Source organism: Typopeltis vanoorti, chromosome 8 (assembly GCF_054136105.1).
Source record: "Typopeltis vanoorti isolate ZY-2024b chromosome 8, IOZ_Tvanoo_1.0, whole genome shotgun sequence".
NCBI classification, from domain to species: domain Eukaryota; kingdom Metazoa; phylum Arthropoda; class Arachnida; order Uropygi; family Thelyphonidae; genus Typopeltis; species Typopeltis vanoorti.
Window position 1 is genome coordinate 62,285,537 of NC_143556.1, and position 18,118 is coordinate 62,303,654.

Sequence of the window (18,118 nt, forward strand, 5' to 3'; positions counted from 1 at the left end):
TAAGATTACAATTATTAAATTTAGTAACAATGGTGTATCAAACACTGAGATAGACCAGAGGCTAAACTTACCTTGCACAACTGTTATTACAGCTGTTAAAACCAAATAAAGTTCTTAGTGAAGAGAAAAGTGCTAAACTAGTTAATACTACAGTTATCCATAAACATAATAATCTTACTGCCAAAATGGAAAAACTTTTAATGTTGCAGATTGATGACCAAAGAGGTTGGCACGTTCCTTTAAGCCAGACAATTCAGAATAGCTTTTATATTCGCAAAAATGATATCAAATTTTTTTTTTTTTATGTATCTGACGTAAATAAATGCTTCATTTATGAAAATATATGAAGCATATATATATTAAAAATATATTTTTTAATACACATGCTTCTACAAGTGAAAAAAAAATGCAGTGATTCCCCATGATGGTGGTCTGGAACCTAATGTATCATATGACCAGAGTATTCTTGTACATGGAATAAAGGAAGATAAAAGTTCATATGATGAGTCTGGAGCCAAATAGTATATGGATGCTAATTAACAGATGTCCATGTTTGTACACGATTAGAGAAGTGGGAGAATGGTTGTGGCCAGTTTTAGTGGAGATACGGATCCACGGAAATACATCCACAGGAAATGTATTTATGCCTCTATTACTAATAGTAAAATACAATATTTTTATTTAATGCCAAAGAATAACAAGCTTCAGTTAGTTGTTTATTTTTTTGTATATCATCTGTTCTTCTCTTATTTAAGTTTTTGATATGAATTTAAACTGTTCATGGCTGAAATAAATTATACTAGACACATGCACATATGCATGCATACAAAGGATATAACAAAAGAAATAACATGTATTTCTGTAATAAATCTACATAGTATTCCAAATATCAAAATAATTACTGAAATAATTTTTGGGACTTTTTGATTTTCTATCTACCTAGATGGATCTCTATTTTCAAAGCATAATTTTCGTTTCCCTTTAATTATTTACCAGAAGCAGTTGCAAAAATCATTCAAATAGAAACAATATATCATTGAATATTAGAGGAAAGAAGGGAGAGAAAAATAATTCATTCTTACTTACTCATACTGTTATTTGTGGGATCATTGCACTCTCCCACCCCACTAAATAAAACCGAATTGCATTACCAATGTATTGCTTTGTCACTGTCTTTATTGCTTTATCATTTAACTCTTTTTTTTTTTTTTTTATTATGAAAGAAAAACTAAGAGTTGGGGGGGGGGGGGGACAATGTCATCAAAAGAATCACTGTTAGTTATTTCCAATACATAAAATTTGAAATTATCATCTGTTATAGGACATGATAGAATTTTACAGGGATAGATGTAAGGGAGACTTAATATACTGTAGGAGAGGAAAGAACCCAAGGTCATTCAACTGAGGTTGGACAAGAGTTCAGCCAAACACATGAGAAGCAGCATGTTTTTCTCACAGTAAGTGAGATATATTGCCAAAAGGGGTCTCTCCCTAATAACTATTTCAACATACATTTAACCACTCTACCAGCCAAAGTAGATCAAATAGATGAGCCACATTACAAATTTATGGAAGAAAAAGAGTGGCTTTCGGTTTTTATCTAGTATTTACCCTACTCCATTGTTAATTCTTTACTGTCAAAGCCATTAATGGATTAACTGTAAGCTGGAATCACTGGAGACTACCTGACTGAAATTTCCTGTATCAGAAACTCTGCCTTTGAATACTTAAAAAATTTGCTTTACATTTTATTTATTTTGTTTATTCATAAAAATGAATACGTAAAAATGAATTTCACTTGACAATGAATGTCTTAAAATAAATTATTTAAAAATATGACATGAAATTAATTCTCAGCAATAAATTTATTCATTACTAGAAATACTTGCAGTCTTATTTTTCAAGCTGATGCAATGGAAGTTATTTTATTCAGGTTCCTTCATTTTACTGAAAATGTTGCAGAAATTATTTACATGCCATATCAAAAGCTTATGTTGAAAATAATTTTCTTAAATCTTTATAAAAAAAGATTTTCAAGTAATATGTATTAAAATAAATATGATTTCAACAATTTTTTTTTCCTTACAAAATTCAAAATATGGATATATGGTGTGGTTATCCTAAGGCTTATAGTTTTAGATAAGTTCTCTGCTTTTAAGAAAAATTATGTTAAATTGCATTGTCTGCTTTCCAATTAAGATTTTTTTTTTTCACTTAAGTGTCACTAATTTATATACAGTAATATTTCAGAATCTCAGTTCTTAAAAATAGAACAGATTCCTTTATTTTTTGTAGGATGCTCATTTCAATGGTAGTATCCAATTTTTAACTGTTGTAAATGTATATGGTGAAAACATCTGAAGTATCATATACAGTTAATTCGAAATTTATGCCTATGAGGTATTCGAATTACAAGCAATACAAAGCTCAGACATAAAAGTTAACCAGCATGGTAAGGAAGGCAAAAATCAGATTAGAAGAAATTTGCCAAGCAGGCCAAAGGAAACCCAGAGTTCTTTTAATAAGTAGTAACTAAAAGAATAAAAGGGATGATTATGGAAGGATAGCTGGTCTGGTGGTAAGAGTTATACATTGCTTATTCATAAGTGCATTTTTTAAGGAAATTACAACCTACACTCATTAACTATAATAAATTTAATTAATGCGTAACAATTTCAACCAAGTCAAACTGCAATCGTCAGGGAACAAACTATAATAAGATATGTGCATGCAGGCACTATGCTAAGTAATGAAGATGAAGCATGTCACCTGAGCACAAGCATAAAATCCTAAATAATGCCCATTAGTGGGCTAAATTGGGCATCCTTGGCTGAAGTACAGAGGATGAGAGCTTCCAAAATTCAGAGCAGTTTCATGCAACCAAATTTGTTGAGGTTAAAGCAATTTCTTAAGACAGAAGTAGATTCAAGGAAAAGGCTTCTGTATTTTTATTTGTTGTGATGGAGTAAAGTGGCCTTCTTCCAGCATATTCTATAATATGTGTGTGTGTGTGTGTCCAAAGCATGGTCAGCAAGTCCTGAGTGGCTGTAGTGATGGAAACAGATTATGTTCAGCAATTCTGATGTTGGCTATCCTGCAAGTTTGGCTATAGTAAGATGGTTTACAACTACAAGGGACCTAACCTGGTAGGTCTATGGACTGTGGCTGGTCTTCGATGGAACATATCATCATCATCATCAAATTCCTGCCATGTACCCTCAAGGGGTGTACAGGATATGATAGTACTACATGAAAAATTTACATCATTACTAACTTTCTATCTACAATTTTCCTCCAAATCAGTCTGTTACTTGTCAAGGCTCCAACATTACCAGATCTTATATTTCTATCATCTAAGGCACTTTGTACCATATCAATCCACCTATATCTTGGTCTTCCTCTGGGTCATTTTCCTGCCAACATGGCAGAGAACACTTGTTTTGCTAATCTTTCCTTGCCCATTCTGTTTAAGTGACCATACCACCTGAGATTAGCTCTGCTAATGCATTCCTAGATGCTGACAATGTCAAGTTCTTTCCTAATATCCTCATTTTTAATATGATATTGCCAATGATGCCATCTGTTCACGCCTATAATCTTTCTCAGGACTCTCATATCTGCAGTCTCTAATCTTTGGTCAAGTGTTTTACTTCTGACCCAGCTCTCAGATCCATAAGTTAAAACTGGTTTGAACACCGTCTATATGCCAAATTCATTTTGTCTAAACATTTCGTTGTTAGCACCCTCTACATTTCCAAGCTTATAAGCAATATTCCACTAAATATCTCTTCATCTAATACCATGAAGCCATAAAAATATCAACCACTATTTCTACCTTTAACCCCAACTCAACATCACCAGAGTTAAAGATCGGTATTATCAACGTAAGAAGCCTGAATGGCAAAGAAATGGAGCTAGCTGAGGAATTAGATAAGTACCAGATCGACATAATAGGGGTGACTGAAACAAAAAGACCAAAACTGGTGAGATCTTTCTGAGCAATAAATACAAAATGTTATATTCAGGCAATGACAATCAAACAAAAGAAGGAGTAGCCATAGTATTCAACACAAAATACGAGGCTAATCTTCTGGAATGGCAGCCAGTCTCAAGTAGAGTAATGTGGGCAAATATGAGAATGGGGAACTGGACAAAGAGACTTATTTGTGCCTATGGTCCCCACAGAAGGTTCTACTAAGGTAGAAGTGGAGGAATTTTTTGAGGCTTTAGAAAAAGCAACTGACACAATGAAAAATGAAAAGTTGGTCCTTGTTGGGGATCTAAATAGCAGAGTAGGAAATGATTGTGAGACATACAAAAATATTTTGGGAAAATTGCAGAAAAGAGCAAAGCTAATAATCATGGCAAAAATCTGTTGAATTTCTGCTCAGGACATGGACTGGTTATTACTAACACCATGTTCCAACATAAAAATGTGCACAAATTCACATGGAGAGAAGAGGCTAGGAATAAGAAAAGTCTCATTGACTATGTTATTGTTGATAGTGATGTTTTCTGCCTGGTGCAGGACACCAGAGTGTACAGAGGATTTGAAATTGGAAGTGATACTATTTAGTCTTGAGCAGGATAAAATTGAATTTAATATCGAAAAGAATAACATGTAAGAAAGTTTTCAAGCGAATAAAAGTTGAGCAGTTTTTAGATGTGAACTGTAGACTAAAATACACAAAGATTATTGAAGAAAAAATGAAAGAGTTTGAGAACAGGAATCAAACCGTGGAGATTCAGTGGCAAACTCTGAAGAAAACATTGATTGATTCTGCCAGAGAGGCATGTGGTGAGGTTGTCTGTAAGGATAAAAAAATCAGAACTCCCTGGTGGACACAGGAAGTTAAAGAGGCAGTGAAGGAAAAGATGAAAGCATATCAAAAGTTCCTGTCAAATAGGTCAGCTAGTGCTCTTAGAGAATATAGAGACAAATGCAAGAATGCTAAACACTGTGTAAAACTAGCTAAACAAAAGTCATGGGAGGACATTGGCAAGAATATAGAAAATAAATATCAAGAAGGTGGCAAAATATTCTGGAGGCTGTTGAAGAAGCTTAGGAATGGAGGAAAGAGTGCTGTAAAAGGAATTAGAGATGATAAAGGTGACATGAAAACGGGAGTAAAAGATATCCTTGAAGTATGGAGTAATTACTTTGAAAAACTGCTAAATGAAACAAGCAGTGATGACAGCACAGTGGTAAAAAACACTGACCAGGCATGCAGTCAGGAATACATATCCATACTTGAAGTAGAAAAAGCCATCAAAAGCTTGAAATGTGAAAAGGCAGCAGGAGTAGATGATATTCGACCTGAAATGCTGAAGTATGGTGGTATAAGAGTCTTACAGTGGCTGCACTGCATAGTTCAGAAAGCCTGGACAGATGGACGAATTCCCGATGATTGGAGTAGAGCTCTCATAGTACCCATATATAAAAAGGGAAATAAAACTGAATGTGAGAATTACAGAGGTATTTCCCTACTGAGTGTTCCTGGCAAGATCTATGCAAGTATACTTGAGAAACGGATGAGAAGAATTGTGGAAGAAAAGCTTGGTGAAGAACAAGCTGGATTCAGGCCAAATAGAGGCTGTCAGGATCAGATCTTCACTTTACGACAAATAGTCGAGAAAGCATGGGAATATAACAAATCTGTATTTAAGTTTTGTTGATTTGGAAAAGGCATATGACAAGGTGCCAAGAGAGAAGCTATTCAATACGCTGCAGTTATATGGTGTCAATGGGGCATTATATCAAGCAATACTTAGTCTTTATTTGAGTTGTAAGTCAGCAGTTAGAATTGAAGGAAGTACAGGAAGATGGTTAATGTTAAATCCGGCGTGAGACAAGGATGTACATTATCCCCTCTGTTATTCATTATCTATATGGATCACATTATGCAGGAAAGTGGTATTAAATATGATGTCAAAATTGGAGATGTTAATGTCAGCTCTTTGCTTTATGCGGATGATGTTATACTTCTCAATAAATCCGCTACAAGTCAGCAAGATTCTCTGACTAAATTGAATAGCTGTTGTAATAGATATGGTATGAAGGTCAGCAATAAAAAGACAAAAACAATGAAAATAGGCAGAATCATTGAAAATGTCAACTGTGTTGTGAATGGAGAACATGTGGAACAAGTAAACCATTTCAGCTACTTAGGCATGATTTTTACTGAAGATGGTAAATTAAATATAGAAATAGACAACAGAATCAGCAAAGCTGGTATGGTGGGAAGTCAATTGAATAAATTCATATGGAATAAGAGAGAAATTAGTCGGAACACTAAATTAGCTGTATACAAGACGGTGTCCAAACCAGTTTTAACTTATGGCTCTGAGAGCTGGGTCAGAAGTAAAACACTTGACCAAAGACTAGAGATCGCAGATATGAGAGTCCTGAGAAAGATTATAGGCGTGAACAGATGGCATCAATGGCAATATCATATTAAAAACGAGGATATTAGGAAAGAACTTGACATTGTCAGCATCCAGGAATGCATTAGCAGAGCTAATCTCAGGTGGTATGGTGCACAAATTCACATGGAGAGAAGAGGCTAGGAATAAGAAAAGTCTCATTGACTATGTTATTGTTGATAGTGATGTTTTCTCCCTGGTGCAGGACACCAGAGTGTACAGAGGATTTGAAATTGGAAGTGATCACTATTTAGTCTTGAGCAGGATAAAATTGAAATTCATATTGAAAAGAATAACATGTAAGAAAGTTTTAAAGCAAATAAAAGTTGAGCAGCTCTCAGATGTGAACTGTAGACTAAAATACACAAAGATTATTGAAGAAAAAATGAAAGAGTTTGAGAACAGGAATCAAACCTTGGAGATTCAGTGGCAAACTCTGAAGAAAACATTGATTGATTCTGCCAGAGAGGCATGTGGTGAGGTTGTTTGTAAGGATAAAAAAATCAGAACTCCCTGGTGGACACAGGAAGTTAAAGAGGCAGTGAAGGAAAAGAAGAAAGCATGCCAAAAGTTCCTGGCAAATAAGTCAGCTTTTGCTCTTAGAGAATATAGAGACAAATGCAAGAATGCTAAACACTGTGTAAAACTAGCTAAACAAAAGTCATGGGAGGACATTGGCAAGAATATAGAAAATAAATATCAAGAAGGTGACAAAATATTCTGGAGGATGTTGAAGAAACTTAAGAATGGAGGAAAGAGTGCTGTAAAAGGAATTAGAGATGATAAAGGTGACATGAAAACGGGAGAAAAAGATATCCTTGAAGTATGGAGTAATTACGTTGAAAAACTGCTAAATGAAACAAGCAGTGATGACAGCACAGTGGTAAAAAACACTGACCAGGCATGCAGTCAGGAATACATATCCATACTTGAAGTAGAAAAAGCCATCAAAGGCTTGAAATGTGGAAAGGCAGCAGGAGTAGATGATATTCGACCAGAAATGCTGAAGTATGGTGGTATAAGAGTATTACAGTGGCTGCGCTGCATAGTTCAGAAAGCCTGGACAGAGGGACGAATTCCCGATGATTGGAGTAGAGCTCTCATAGTACCCATATATAAAAAGGGAAATAAAACTGAATGTGAGAATTACAGAGGTATTTCTCTACTGAGTGTTCCTGGCAAGATCTATGCAAGTATACTTGAGAAACGGTTGAGAAGAATTGTGGAAGAAAAGCTTGGTGAAGAACAAGCTGGATTCAGGCCAAATAGAGGCTGTCAGGATCAGATCTTCACTTTACGACAAATAGTCGAGAAAGCATGGGAATATAACAAAGATCTGTATTTAAGTTTTGTCGATCTGGAAAAGGCATATGACAAGGTGCCAAGAGAGAAGCTATTCAATACGCTGCAGTTATATGGTGTGAATGGGGCATTATACCAAGCAATACTTAGTCTTTATTTGAGTTGTAAGTCAGCAGTCAGAATTGAAGGAAGTACAGGAAGATGGTTTAATGTTAAATCTGGTGTGAGACAAGGATGTACATTATCCCCTCTGTTATTCATTATCTATATGGATCACATTATGAAGGAAAGTGGTATTAAACATGATATCAAAATTGGAGATGTTAATGTCAGCTCTTTGCTTTATGCAGATGATGTTATACTTCTAAATAAATCTGCTACAAGTCTGCAAGATTCTCTGACTAAATTGAATAGCTGTTGTAATAGATATGGTATGAAGGTCAGCAATAAAAAGACAAAGACAATGAAAATAGGCAGAATCATTGACAATGTCAACTGTGCTGTGAATGGAGAACCTGTGGAACAAGTAAAACATTTCAGCTACTTAGGCACGATTTTTAGTGAAGATGGTAAATTAAATATGGAAATAGACAACAGAATCAGCAAAGCTGGAATGGTGGGAAGTCAATTGAATAAATTCATATGGAATAAGAGAGAAATTAGTCGGAACACTAAATTAGCTGTATACAAGACAGTGTTCACACCTATAATCTTCCTCAGGACTCTCATATCTGTGGTCTCTAGTCTTTGGTCAAGTGTTTTACTTCTGACCCAGCTCTCAGATCCATAAGTTAAAACTGGTATCAATGGCAATATCATATTAAAAACGAGGATATTAGGAAAGAACTTGACATTGTCAGCATCCAGGAATGCGTTAGCAGAGCTAATCTCAGGTGGTATGGTCACTTAAATAGAATGGGCGAGGAAAGATTAGCAAAACAAGTGTTCCCTGCCAGGGTGGCAGCAAAACGACCCAGAGGAAGGCCAAGATATAGGTGGATTGATACGATACAAAGTGCTTTAGACGATAGAAATATAAGATCTGATAATGTTGGAGTCTTGACAAGTAACAGACTGATTTGGAGGAAAATTGTAGATAGGAAATTAATAATGATGTAATTTTTTTCATGTAGTACTATCATATCCTGTACACCCCTTGAGGGTACATGGCAGGAATTTGATGATGATGATGATGATGGTATATTAGAAAGTCAACTGAATACATTTAAATGGAATCAGAGAAAAATTAGTCTAAACACTAACTTACTATATACAAGACAGTATTCAAACCCAAAGAAACTCATCTTTCTTTGAGAATCAAAGAAAGATGAGTAATAAAACAGCTAATCAGAGATATGCAATTCTAAAAAAATTAGGAGAGTGAACAGATGGCATCAGTGGCAATATCATATTAAAAAAGCATATTAGGAAAGAACATGACATTCATTGCATTCAGGAATGTATTAGCAGAGTTAATCTCAAATGGTATGGTCACTTAAAACAAAATAAGAGGAAAGGCTAGCAAAAAAATTTTTTTAACATACACACACCTTGCCATTCTTATTCTCATAGAAAGTGTTGTATTGTATCTCCCTCTAGCTCTATTCCTGTCAATAGACATCACCATACTTGCCTGTAGTGCACTTTAACTTAATCATGTCAAAAATTCTCAATTATTCTTATTATTCTTTGTATTTAAAAAAACTACAGCCAACTCAACCTATTCCACTTCTTAGTTGTAAGTCCTTACAAGACCCTCCAACCCCCAACACAATCTATTCCATTTTTCCATCCAGACATAACCAATTCATGTGGATTCTCAGTCCATCTCTCCTTTCATCCCTCTCTTAGACACTTACTCCTGGTTCTGGTCACCACATTCTATAATTGTCACTAAAGCAACTCCTAACCCCCTACCACCCAATCTCTACAGTAAAAATTATCAGACAGTGACCTTAAAATAAGGCCAAATACCATTAATTCTCTTTATTTTATGAATTTAGTACAACTAGCCAAAATTTCTAGCCAAGTATAAAAAATTTCTAACCACAGTGTAAAAACTGATTAAAGGAAATTCTTCACCAAAACTTCCACCAAGATGAACTACTTCTTTTGGTTTCAATGAGGTGAACGTACCTGGATAATTATTTATGTAGAGAAGGGAAGAAGAAGAAATGGGCACATAAACTGAGAAAGTTATATTGTACTGTACAGCAAAACAATAAAACTGAAAAAGGTTATCTTTACCTGCTCCAAATGCTCAATTCTCTGTCTTAGTATTTTGTTCTCTGTACGCAGTTGCTGAAAGTAAATTAAAAGAAGACTACAGTTCTTTTATTTCATATTAATAACATTTTTAAATTAAAGATGAAATTTCTATACATTATTAAAAAATATTTAACTAATATGAATAATGAAGTTAGTTAAGATAACTGTTTCTTATATGTGATTTAACTACAGAGTTTCATTAAGCAAAGCTTAAAAAGAAAGTGGATTTCATCAACTTGCAGTTGGGAGAAAACTCATTTTCCCTTGTGTTAAGGCAAACTGCTTATATAAATGATACTTTAAATACTGTCAGTGAACACATTCACTCACAATGCTTTTCTCACCAAGAATCACAGGCTTTACCACCATATATATACCATGATAATATTTTTATAAATACAAATAGAAGTAAAAATCAGACATTGGAATCACTTAGTCATCAGAAAGTTAAATTCTAAATCATAGCATCCATTTATAAAAATGAAAATAAAACTAAATGTGAAAATTAGATGAATTTTCCTACTGCATTTCAGGAAGATTTATACAAGTATATTTGAGAAGAGGCTAAAAAACTGGAGAAGAAAAATCCAGGGAAGAATAAGCCAGGTTCAGATCACATAGTGGTTATTGCTAAGACCACAGGATGGTGTAGAGCTTCTACAGCATACCATGCTCCTGCAAACTATCCTATTTTGAACAAGCAGGAAGAAATCTAACATCCATCTGAAGGAACAAAGAAATGTCCATTACCTACATTATACAACAGTTGATCTGGAGTAGCAGATCATGCCATGGACACTAATCACTGGATCCAGTGAAAAAACCTCCCTGTTATACAGAAATTATTTCTAGAATCCACCACAGCCTTCACTAAATCTGGTCAAATTTGGCTGCCTCACTTTACCTAAAATTTGGAAGACCATTACTTTATGACTATCAGTGAGTTCATTCATACCCATAGAAGGCACCAGTTAGGGTTGTAGAATTCTGCCTTTCATACTCTAGGTTTGCCTTCCTGCTAATAATAACTAATCATGTGTGCCTGCATGCACATGATTAGTTATATTCTTTATACACATAAAGATACCCTGGTGACCAAGGTGAAATAACGAAAAAGTAATTTATTAGCTAAATAAAATTTAGTTGGTAATCATTCTCTAGACATGTGTTTTCTCATTAAACTTCAACATATCAATCCATAATAAGCCAGGTCAATTACAGGGCAGACCATGTATGCCCAGACATGATCAAGGAGGTTTTTTTTTTTTTTTTTTTTTTTTTTTTTTAATAATCACACATACAAGAGGTACAGAACCTATAGCACAACATTGATGCCATTGTGTGAGGTGCAGTTGAGGATTGAGAAAGAAGAAACCTATTGACATTCTTCTTAAAGAGTTGTAGGTTTAAATTGTTAAGAAACACATCATGAGGAAGGCTGTTCCAGAGGATAGAGGCATATGGAATAAATGAGGAAGAGAAGAAGCAGATTCAACAATTTTGCAGTTGTACTGTAAAAGGATGATGGACAGCAGCTGCTCTTGTTTTAACAAGCCTAACAGCAAGTGGAGGAATGATGTTTGCCAATTCACTAGAACAGTGACCATGGAATTACCTGTAGAAGAGACACAGAGCTAAAACATTGCATCTGTGAGATAGAGGTTGAAGCGAGCCGGGGGGGGGAGGGGGACACCCTAGGAGCCAAATGAGACTAACAAATCCTCTAGACGGCATCAAGAATTTTTAAGGAGATTTTAAATGCACCACCCCAAATGTGTGTACATTAGTCTAAGGATGGGCAGACTTGAGATTTATACAGGGTTAGTAGCTTGGTGGGTGTAAAATAGCATTTTGAGCAGAAAAGAATGCTTTAGGTCTTCAAAAGCCAAGGAAGCTACTGATGTGATGTGTTTGTGCCAAGAGAGATTGGAGATAAATGTCAGTCCATGAAGAGAGTTTGCCCTCTCTGAGTTTATACTTAGATGAACAGATAAAGGCTGCCAAGTTTTATATATGGTTTAAATGTAATTTGGAGCTGGCATTTATTAAGCACTCTGAATATCTTTTCAGATGTGCCCTGAATGTATTAGGATAATAACAATTTTGCTGTGGCCTTGTGTATTAGAGAAGGGAGGAATATTTTTATATTCTAGAGCATATAAAAACACTAATACACAAATCCAGAGCTATCTACGTATTAATATTTTTAACATATCATACTGCTGGATGGTGGTGTAATTATTTTTGCAAATATCCAGCAGTATGTGTCGGATTTCTCTAAATAGAAAAAGATAGTAAACCATTTGGAAGACTTGTGACTAGTGTATCTGGAAGAGCAGACAGTTATATCATTCCTTTTCCATTCTGAAGTGGATTTTAGTGTGCTGGCAATCTAAATACATTAAAAATGTATCTAATGTGTCTGGACCATGTGGTCAAATAGCAAACATCCAAATAAGCTTTTCTACTCATCTAAGAATTCTTCACGGAGATTATATTGTATACAAAGCATGGCAATTCAGCAAGTGGAAGTTAAAGGCAGCCAAACCAATGGTTTGAGCACTTGGTACTTTAAGTGTTCTATGTAGAAATTGGCCAAAGAAGGAAAAAGTCCTAGTTATTTGTATATTTTTCTTTTCCATGTAGTATTACATGTGTTATAAATTTGAATAATTCAAATATATCTGGGAAGAAATGAGACTAACAAATCAATGGTCTCAATTAATGATACATTAGTATATCATCATCATCATCAAATTCCTGCCATGTATATCCTGTACAAGGGGTGTACAGGATATGACAGCACTACATGAAAAAATTACATCATTACTAACTTCCTATCTACAATTTTCCTCCAAATCAGTCTGTTACTTGTCAAGACTCCAGCATTATCAGACCTTATATTTCTATTGTCTAAGGCACTTTGTACCGTATCAATCCACCTATATCTTGGTCTTCCTCTGGGTCGTTTTCCTGCCAACCTGGCAGAGAACATTTGTTTTGCTAATCTTTCCTCTCTCATTCTATTTAAGTGACCATACCACCTGAGATTAGCTCTGCTAACGCATTCCTGGATGCTGACAATGTCAAGTTCTTTCCTAATATCCTCATTTTTAATATGATATTGCCATTGATGCCATCTGTTCACGCCTCTAATCTTTCTCAGGACTCTCATATCTGCGGTCTCTAGTCTTTGGTCAAGTGTTTTACTTCTGACCCAGCTCTCAGATCCATAAGTTAAAACTGGTTTGAACACTGTCTTGTATACAGCTAATTTAGTGTTCAACTAATTTCTCTCTTATTCCATATGAATTTATTCAATTGACTTCCCACCATACCAGCTTTGCTGATTCTGTTGTCTATTTCTATATTTAATTTACCATCTTCAGTAAAAATCATGCCTAAGTAGCTGAAATGTTTTACTTGTTCCACAGGTTCTCCATTCACAACACAGTTGACATTTTCAATGATTCTGCCTATTTTCATTGTCTTTGTCTTTTTATTGCTGACCTTCATACCATATCTATTACAACAGCTATTCAATTTAGTCAGAGAATCTTGCAGACTTGCAAATTTATTTAGAAGTATAATATCATCCACATAAAACAAAGAGCTGACATTAACATCTCCAATTTTGATATCAGGTTTAATACCACTTTCCTTCATATAGATAATGAATAATTATTCATCATCCATATAGATAATGAATAACAGAGGGGATAACGTACATCCTTGTCTCACACCAGATTTAACATTAAACCATCTTCCTGTACTTCCTTCAATTCTAACTGCTGACTTACAACTCAAATAAAGACTAAGTATTGCTTGATATAATGCCCCATTGACACCATATAACTGCAGCGTATTGAATAGCTTCTCTCTTGGGACCTTGTCATATGCCTTTTCCAAATCGACAAAACTTAAATACAGATCTTTGTTATATTCCCATGCTTTCTCGACTATTTGTCGTAAAGTGAAGATCTGATCCTGACAGCCTCTATTTGACCTGAATCCAGCTTGTTCTTCACCAAGCTTTTCTTCCACAATTCTTCTTAACCGTTTCTCAAGTATACTTGCATAGATCTTGCCAGGAACACTCAGTAGGGAAATACCTCTGTAATTCTCACATTCAGTTTTATTTCCCTTTTTATATATATGGGTACTATGAGAGCTCTACTCCAATCATCGGGAATTCGTCCCTCTGTCCAGGCTTTCTGAACGTTGCAGTGCAGCCACTGTAAGACTCTTATACCACCATACTTCAGCATTTCTGGTTGAATATCATCTACTCCTGCTGCCTTTCCACATTTCAAGCCTTTGATGGCTTTTTCTACTTCAAGTATGGATATGCATTCCTGACTGCATGCCTGGTCAGTATTTTTTTTTATCACTGTGCTGTCATCACTGCTTGTTTCGTTTAGCAGTTTTTCAAAGTAATTACTCCATACTTCAAGGATATCTTTTTCTCCTGTTTTCATATCACCTTTATCATCTCTAACTCCTTTTACAGCACTCTTTCCTCCATTCCTAAGCTTTTTCAACAACCTCCAGAATATTTTGCCACCTTCTTGATATTTATTTTCTATATTCTTGCCAAAGTCCTCCCATGACTTTTGTTTAGCTAGTTTTACCCACTGTTTAGCTTTCTTACATTTGTCTCTGTATTCTGTAAGAGTAAAAGCTGACTTATTTGACAGTAACTTTTGATATGCTTTCTTCTTTTCCTTCACTGCCTCTTTAACTTCCTGTGTCCACCAGGGAGTTCTGATTTTTTTATCCTTGCACACAACCTCACCACATGCCTCTCTGGCAGAATCAATCAATGTTTTCTTCAGAGTTTGCCACTGAATCTCCAAGGTTTGGTTACTGCTCTCAAACTCTTTCATTTTCTTTTCAATAATCTTTCTGTATTTTAGTCTACGGTTCACATCTGAGAGCTGCTCAACTTTTATTCGCTTTAAAATTTTCTTACATGTTATTCTTTTCGATATGAAATTCAATTTTATCCTGCTCAAGACAAAATAGTGATCACTTCCAATTTCAAATCCTCTGTACACTCTGGTGTCCTGCACCAGGGAGAAAACATCACTATCAACAATAACATAGTCAATGAGACTTTTCTTATTCCTAACCTCTTCTCTCCATGTGAATTTGTGCACATTTTTATGTTGGAACATGGTGTTAGTAATAATCAGTCCATGTCCTGAGCAGAAATCCAACAGATATTTGCCATTATTATTAGCTTTGCTCTTTTCTCCAAATTTTCCCAAAATATTTTTGTATGTCTCACAATCATTTCCTACTCTGCTATTTAGATCCCCAACAAGGACCAACTTTTCATTTTTCATTGTGTCAGTTGCTTTTTCTAAGGCGTCAAAAAATTCCTCCACTTCTACCTTAGTAGAACCGTCTGTGGGACCATAGGCACAAATAAGTCTCGTTGTCCAGTTCCCCATTCTCATATTTGCCCACATTACTCTACTTGAGACTGACTGCCATTCAAGAAGATTAGCCTTGTATTTTGTGTTGAATACTATGGCTATTCCTTTTCCTTGATTATCATTGCCTGAATATAACATTTTGTATTTATTGCTCAGAAAGATCTCACCAGTTTTGGTCTTTTTTGTTTCAGTCACCCCTATTATGTCGATCTGGTACTTATCGAATTCCTCAGCTAGCTCCATTTCTTTGCCATTCAGGCTTCTTACATTGATAGTACCGATCTTTAACTCTGGTAATGTTGAGTTGGGGTTTGTTTTCAGATTTGTTCCAGTAGCTGACTTTTCGCTGTTCGCCCTGGTTCCCTGGCGAAAACAACGGGGGGGCCTTGTTTAACTGGGCGACGCCCCAGCCGGCATGAAATTTTGTCATGTTGTACCATCATTTTTTTTTTTATTTTGGTTTAACCAATAAGAATACAATTTGGTCGGATAAATCCCAAATTGCCAGCCCATCCTCGTTCGTTCAGTATCAAAGTAGATACCCAACAGGGTGCACCACGAGAAGGTGAGGATTGGACATTAGGTTAGAAGCCCTGGCCGGTTCTCCACATTCCTTTAAAGGCTATGTGGAGGTCTCCTCTCAGTTATACAGCTTTGACCCTTAAGCACTCCACATTAGTATATAAAGAAGTAATATTGAAACTAATTTTGTCTGCACTTTTCAGAATTGTTTTTTTATATAATTTTTAAATGAATCTCTTTTTTTTTTTTTTTTTTTTTTTTTTTTGATGAGGAAGAATTATCTATGAGAACTAGTAATGAAGTAAAATGTTTGACAAGTTTATATGGAGAACTAATTATACTATCCATAACTGGGCATAAAGGTGTATCACGTTTGTGAATTTCTGGTGCTACATATATTCTGGGGCTGTACATGAAAAGGCTCAAATTTGTTAAGTTTCTTTGAGGCAAGAAGTGACTTTTTGGCACTACTTTACAAACTTTATTCTTTTGTGTATTGGTTGACTGTGATACCACTAATACATATAGCTGTTTCATTTAAGACTCAGTTGCTAACAGAAGTAACTAACTAGAAATCAAATTTTACACAGTTATGATCATCATTAAGAACTACATGATATATGGAATTATATATTCCTTAGAAGAAATGGGTTTGAGCATGTGGGACTGGTAATAGCATCAGAAGATGCTATCTATAACTACAATCGCAACCTCCCAGGATAAGACCATGCAGTCTTATCCTGGGAGGTTGCTCAACATGTAAAAATTTCAGTCAAGAAAGAGTTTATGCAGAACTACGAAGCTCGCCTTGGTGACAAGAATGTCACTGAGGATTCTACCATTTCAGTTAGTAGTTTTGTTGTTCCAGGCTGCATGCATAGCATTCAGGTCTCCTGCTACTAGCACTGCTTGGTTTGTGTCTAGCTAAGTCAGCTTCCAGTAACTGTTTGTTTGGAGAGCTACAGACAGAGTATATTTTATCAGGATCTGCATTTTCAGTTTTCACCTCAACCCCATTGATTTCTATATCAGAAGTGGGCAGGATCTGTGATTTCATTGTGTATATTGTGCTTGACAAACACCTAATGCTGTCCACCTGACATTGGGACTGTCACTGTAATATACAATATACTTTCTGTCACTGTAATATGGAACATACATATCTTTTCATTAAAATACATTGAATTTTGTTCTGTTCTGTATTTTAATGAAAATATACAATTATAAATATTATGTTAGGCAATTACTGTTCAATATTGTCTGCGTGGTTATCCTAGTGGGCTTTGCGCTTCGCAACCATATGCCTGGGGAAGGAGTGTCCTAGGTTCAATTCCTGTCGACAACATGAGGAGCTTAAGGGTCTTCCTCAGCCATAGCCAAGTTATCCAGTCTTGGGCATGGATAGCAGGGTTTTTTCCGCCACTTTATCTGGGGTTTTTCACCCCGCAAGCAGGCAAACTGGCCTCGTGAACACACACGGATTACAGTCAAGAATACTGACCCAGCCATAGGCCTGATTCGTCAGCTATGCTGGTCCCGAGCCCGGATAAAATTTGGGGGATTGAGATGGTGCTGTACCTTCCCATAAAAGAGACTCATGGCCATTGTATCATCATACAAAAAACTAGTTGATTGTAGGTGAGTTTTATTTATAAGGATTAACTCAGCACTGTAGTACATCTAATTCTTGTATTTCACACATTTTCTAGAACCTTCCATAGTCACTCTTCCTTTTACCTGCACACAGTGCAAGAATTCTTTGGAATTAGTTTTCCTTAACCATGGCGGTCACCTTTCTTGCTGATGTTTGTACTATTCGTGAGCTTGCTGACAACCTTTTTTCCTTAAATAAGAAAATACACACATACTGCTTGGAAGTCAACAGAAGACACCCCCCCCCCATGGGCAAGATGCATTGTGCCATGTAATGAGTCATATCTTTGTACCAGTATAAATTGAAAGAATATGTGATGCTCCCAAGTCAGCGCAACAGGGTTTGAAAGCGGCATTGTGACAGGATGCTAGATACAGGTCTATCTGTTTGGCAAATTGTTGCCAAATTTGGTCATCCCAGGTCAACATTCAATGATACCAGGACCTCATTTGGTGAGTGTGATGGCTATTCCATTATGGGTGGCACTTGCAGTTGACTCCCATCACAC

At 35.7% G+C, this 18,118-nt stretch overlaps 1 protein-coding gene across 5 annotated transcripts in view; it reads right to left on the reverse strand.

Moving 5' to 3' along the window:
- The window catches only part of LOC150104041 (ecotropic viral integration site 5 ortholog-like), a 340,587-nt gene that overhangs the window by 96,633 nt on the left and 225,836 nt on the right, over positions 1–18,118 (reverse strand). For all 5 annotated transcript variants that reach the window (XM_090396705.1, XM_090396704.1, XM_090396706.1 and 2 more), the window contains one exon: positions 9,973–10,026. In XM_090396705.1, coding sequence (XP_090252831.1) covers positions 9,973–10,026 — 54 coding nt within the window. The remainder of the gene's footprint in view (positions 1–9,972; positions 10,027–18,118) is intronic.